This window comes from Ailuropoda melanoleuca, unplaced genomic scaffold (genome assembly GCF_002007445.2).
Source record: "Ailuropoda melanoleuca isolate Jingjing unplaced genomic scaffold, ASM200744v2 unplaced-scaffold62576, whole genome shotgun sequence".
Classification (NCBI taxonomy): domain Eukaryota; kingdom Metazoa; phylum Chordata; class Mammalia; order Carnivora; family Ursidae; genus Ailuropoda; species Ailuropoda melanoleuca.
This window is the reverse complement of record NW_023236699.1, coordinates 1-3,233: the sequence shown is the minus strand read 5'-3', so window position 1 is coordinate 3,233 and position 3,233 is coordinate 1. Positions and strand designations below refer to the sequence as shown.

Genomic DNA, 3,233 nt, shown 5'->3' with positions numbered 1-3,233 from the left:
TGTGTGTGAGTGTGCTTGTGTCTGGGTGAGTGAGGATCTGAAGCTGATATCAGAAGCAATGCTGACGGTGGGGTCTGAAGTCAGGATGTGAACAGGTAGGGGACAGTGTTTGGTACCCCAGGGTTCTTGGGGAGCCTCAGGTGTCACCTGTTCCGCCCCCCCCCAAGGCCCACGAGCGGCTGGAGGAGACCAAGCTGGAGGCCGTGCGGGACAACAACCTGGAGCTGGTGCAGGAGATCCTCCGGGACCTGGCCCAGCTGGCAGAGCAGAGCAGCACGGCCGCCGAGCTGGCCCGCATCCTCCAGGAGCCCCACTTCCAGGTTCCGGTGCTGGGCTGGGGTGGTGGCTGGGGCAGGCCGCTGGGACGGGGGCTGGCAGGACGTTAGCGCAGGGATGGGAAGGGACCATGGGACACTGTCTCATGGTCCCTCCTCTTTCCACTACCTCCCCAGTCCCTCCTGGAGACACACGACTCTGTGGCCTCAAAGACCTATGAGACACCACCCCCCAGCCCTGGCCTGGATCCCACCTTCAGCAACCAGCCGGTGCCTCCCGACGCAGTGCGCATGGTGGGCATCCGCAAGACCGCTGGAGAGCATCTGGTGAGGCCGCCGGGCAGGCCTGGGGTGGGATCTGGAGGGGGGCGTTGAGAATAACCGGTGGGGACCAAATCTGGTCAGGAGAGGGCTGAAGACGAAGATGGGCCCAGCTTTGCTCCAGGACGGACCCGTGCAGCCCCAGGAGACCACAGACACTGTGCATCTGAGCTGCGCACAGAATGTGCCAGGACCCTCTCCACTCTGCCCACTTGCCCTCCGCGAATGCCCCTGTAAGGGAAGAATTTGGGCAGAAAGATGGAAGAGGAGGAGTCTGCGAGGCCGGGGTGGAAGGGGTGAGGATGGGAATGGAGGGGCTCTTAGGAGACCCATTTGGAGATTCTGGCTCGGAGCAAANCGAGGCCGGGGTGGAAGGGGTGAGGATGGGAATGGAGGGGCTCTTAGGAGACCCATTTGGAGATTCTGGCTCAGAGCAGCNCTCTTAGGAGACCCATTTGGAGATTCTGGCTCGGAGCAAATGGGGCCTCCCCACAACCGCCCTCCACCCCCCAGGGCGTGACGTTCCGTGTGGAGGGCGGCGAGCTGGTGATCGCGCGCATTCTGCACGGGGGCATGGTGGCCCAGCAAGGCCTGCTCCACGTGGGCGACATCATCAAGGAGGTGAACGGGCAGCCGGTGGGCAGCGACCCCCGCGCGCTGCAGGAGCTCCTGCGCAGCGCCAGCGGCAGCGTCATTCTCAAAATCTTGCCCAGCTACCAGGAGCCCCATCTGCCCCGCCAGGTGGGTCCCTCCACCCAGCTCCCCACCCAGCCCGAGGCCTAAGGGGCAGCCGCCAGAGGGACGGGGGGTGGGGGTCCCCTTCTCCCGCATGTTCGTGCATCGGCCCTAGTCGTGGGCACTGACACGCATGTCCAAAGGAGGTGCGCACGTTTTAGGCCTGCTGTACCCAAATGAGCGCGGGTATCCCTGCGCCCTGGTCCTGCCTGCGTGTCCTGGGTGCGCACGTACCATCGGGTTGCCGCGTATCCGTACGGCTGCCTCCTGGTTGGTGGATGGTGGGGGCCTGGCTGCTCTGTCCACCTTCTCCTACTGGCTCTCCAGCCGTCTGCTCGGGCCCCCTGTGCCAAGTGGAGGGCGTAGTATCGCCGAGGGACCGAGGGATCCTGCATTAGGTGCCAGGATTGTGTGCCTTACCCAGTGATCCCGCGTCTCCTCAGTGGATGGGCCCATGGCCCCAGGCCTGAGCTGAGGCCCCATCACTCTGAGTCCTTTTTTTCTAGAAGCAAAAGGAGGCTGGTACCAGGGAGGCGGCCGGGCGGGTCTGGGGGGTGTCATGCCTTGAGAGGGGCAGTGCCCGAGCCTCTTGCATCTTTGTGAGAGTAGGGGGATGATGGTGGACAGTGTGACACTCCCCCCACCCTCAGACGGGGAAGTGGGGTGGGGACTGGTCTGAGAAGGGTACTGCCCTCCAGCCTTCCCTTCTTGCCTTGACCCTTCTGTGATCCCCGGTCCAGGTATTTGTGAAATGCCACTTTGACTATGACCCTGCGAGGGACAGCCTCATCCCCTGCAAGGAAGCGGGCCTGTGCTTCAGTGCTGGGGACTTACTGCAGATTGTAAACCAGGACGACGCTAACTGGTGGCAGGTGAACGCTTGGTGTCTGTCTCCAGCTGTGGTGTGTGGGGGTGGCCAGGGCCCGGGGAGGTGTCCTCTCACTCAGATCTTTGTCCCATGTCCTTTCCAGGCATGCCATGTGGAAGGGGGCAGCGCTGGGCTCATCCCCAGCCAGCTGCTGGAGGAGAAGCGGAAAGCCTTTGTCAAACGGGACCTGGAGCTGACACCCACTTCAGGTATGAGGGTCCCCCTGGAACCCCTAACCTGGGATCTGATGCAAGCCTGCCTGCCTCACTCGCCCGTCTCTCTGTGGCCAGGGACCCTGTGTGGCAGCCTTTCAGGAAAGAAAAAGAAGCGAATGATGTATTTGACTACCAAGAACGCAGGTGCGTGTTGGAGACCCCCTTCCCTGTCCTCTCACACGGCATGCCCCCTCCCTGCAGCCGCCAGTGACGTGTGCTCCTGCTCTGCTGGTGCCGGGGCTGCCAGTCTTGTCCCTAGGCCCTGCCTACGCCGTCTCTGCTGCCCCTGGCCCCAGCCCCTCGTATCCTTGGCCCCTGGCCCCACCCATGCCACCCAAGTAGCCTGATGAGTACCATGTCCCTGTGTTTAGAGTTTGACCGCCACGAGCTGCTCATTTACGAGGAGGTGGCCCGCATGCCCCCCTTCCGCCGGAAAACCCTGGTGCTGATAGGAGCCCAGGGCGTGGGCCGGCGCAGCCTGAAGAACAAGCTCATCATGTGGGATCCAGACCGATACGGCACCACGGTGCCCCGTGAGTGTGGGCTGGGCCCTGCTGGGCGCGGGGCAGCGTGGCGTCCGTCCCTGAGCGGGCCTCTGCATGGGTATCAAGTCAAGTGGTACTTTGGGGGAAGTGTGGGGGATGCGCCCTCTGGGGGTGATGGGGGAACTGCAGGCTGAAGAGGGTTTGGGAGGCTGTGGCCTGGGTGGGCTGGGCTCCTCTCCTCTCGTGTTTCACTTGCTAAAAACCCAGCTGGAAACCCATATGAAACAGAGCCACGTGTGGTGACAGAACCAGCAGGGGTGGCTGAGAGCTTCTG

The 3,233-nt window shown here is 63.1% G+C and overlaps 1 protein-coding gene across 2 annotated transcripts; it reads left to right on the top strand.

Annotated features, from left to right (window-relative positions):
• Positions 1-15: 15 nt before the first annotated feature.
• Positions 16-3,186, top strand: LOC117800042 (MAGUK p55 subfamily member 2-like). Of its 2 annotated transcripts, XM_034652564.1 has the most exons (7): positions 16-320; positions 453-602; positions 1,110-1,337; positions 2,072-2,203; positions 2,303-2,408; positions 2,490-2,558; positions 2,786-3,183. In XM_034652564.1, exons 2-7 carry the CDS (start codon positions 567-569, stop codon positions 3,091-3,093), a joined length of 879 nt encoding a protein of 292 aa, XP_034508455.1. In that variant the 5' UTR covers positions 16-320; positions 453-566; the 3' UTR covers positions 3,094-3,183. The 2 variants fall into 2 exon arrangements, with proteins under 2 accessions (XP_034508455.1, XP_034508456.1); XM_034652565.1 differs by lacking the exons at positions 16-320; positions 453-602 and adding an exon at positions 976-1,034 and having other exon boundaries at positions 1,076-1,337; positions 2,786-3,186.
• Positions 3,187-3,233: the final 47 nt, after the last annotated feature.

What these genes read in the sequence shown, in the direction of transcription:
- LOC117800042 (XM_034652564.1), top strand. Translation starts at nt 567, where the DNA reads ATGGTGGGCATCCGCAAGACCGCTGGAGAGCATCTG. An exon ending in AGCCCCATCTGCCCCGCCAG is followed by an intron (nt 1,338 to 2,071) that starts GTGGGTCCCTCC and finishes TCCCCGGTCCAG; the next exon opens with GTATTTGTGAAATGCCACTT. An exon ending in GGAGCTGACACCCACTTCAG is followed by an intron (nt 2,409 to 2,489) that starts GTATGAGGGTCC and finishes CTCTGTGGCCAG; the next exon opens with GGACCCTGTGTGGCAGCCTT.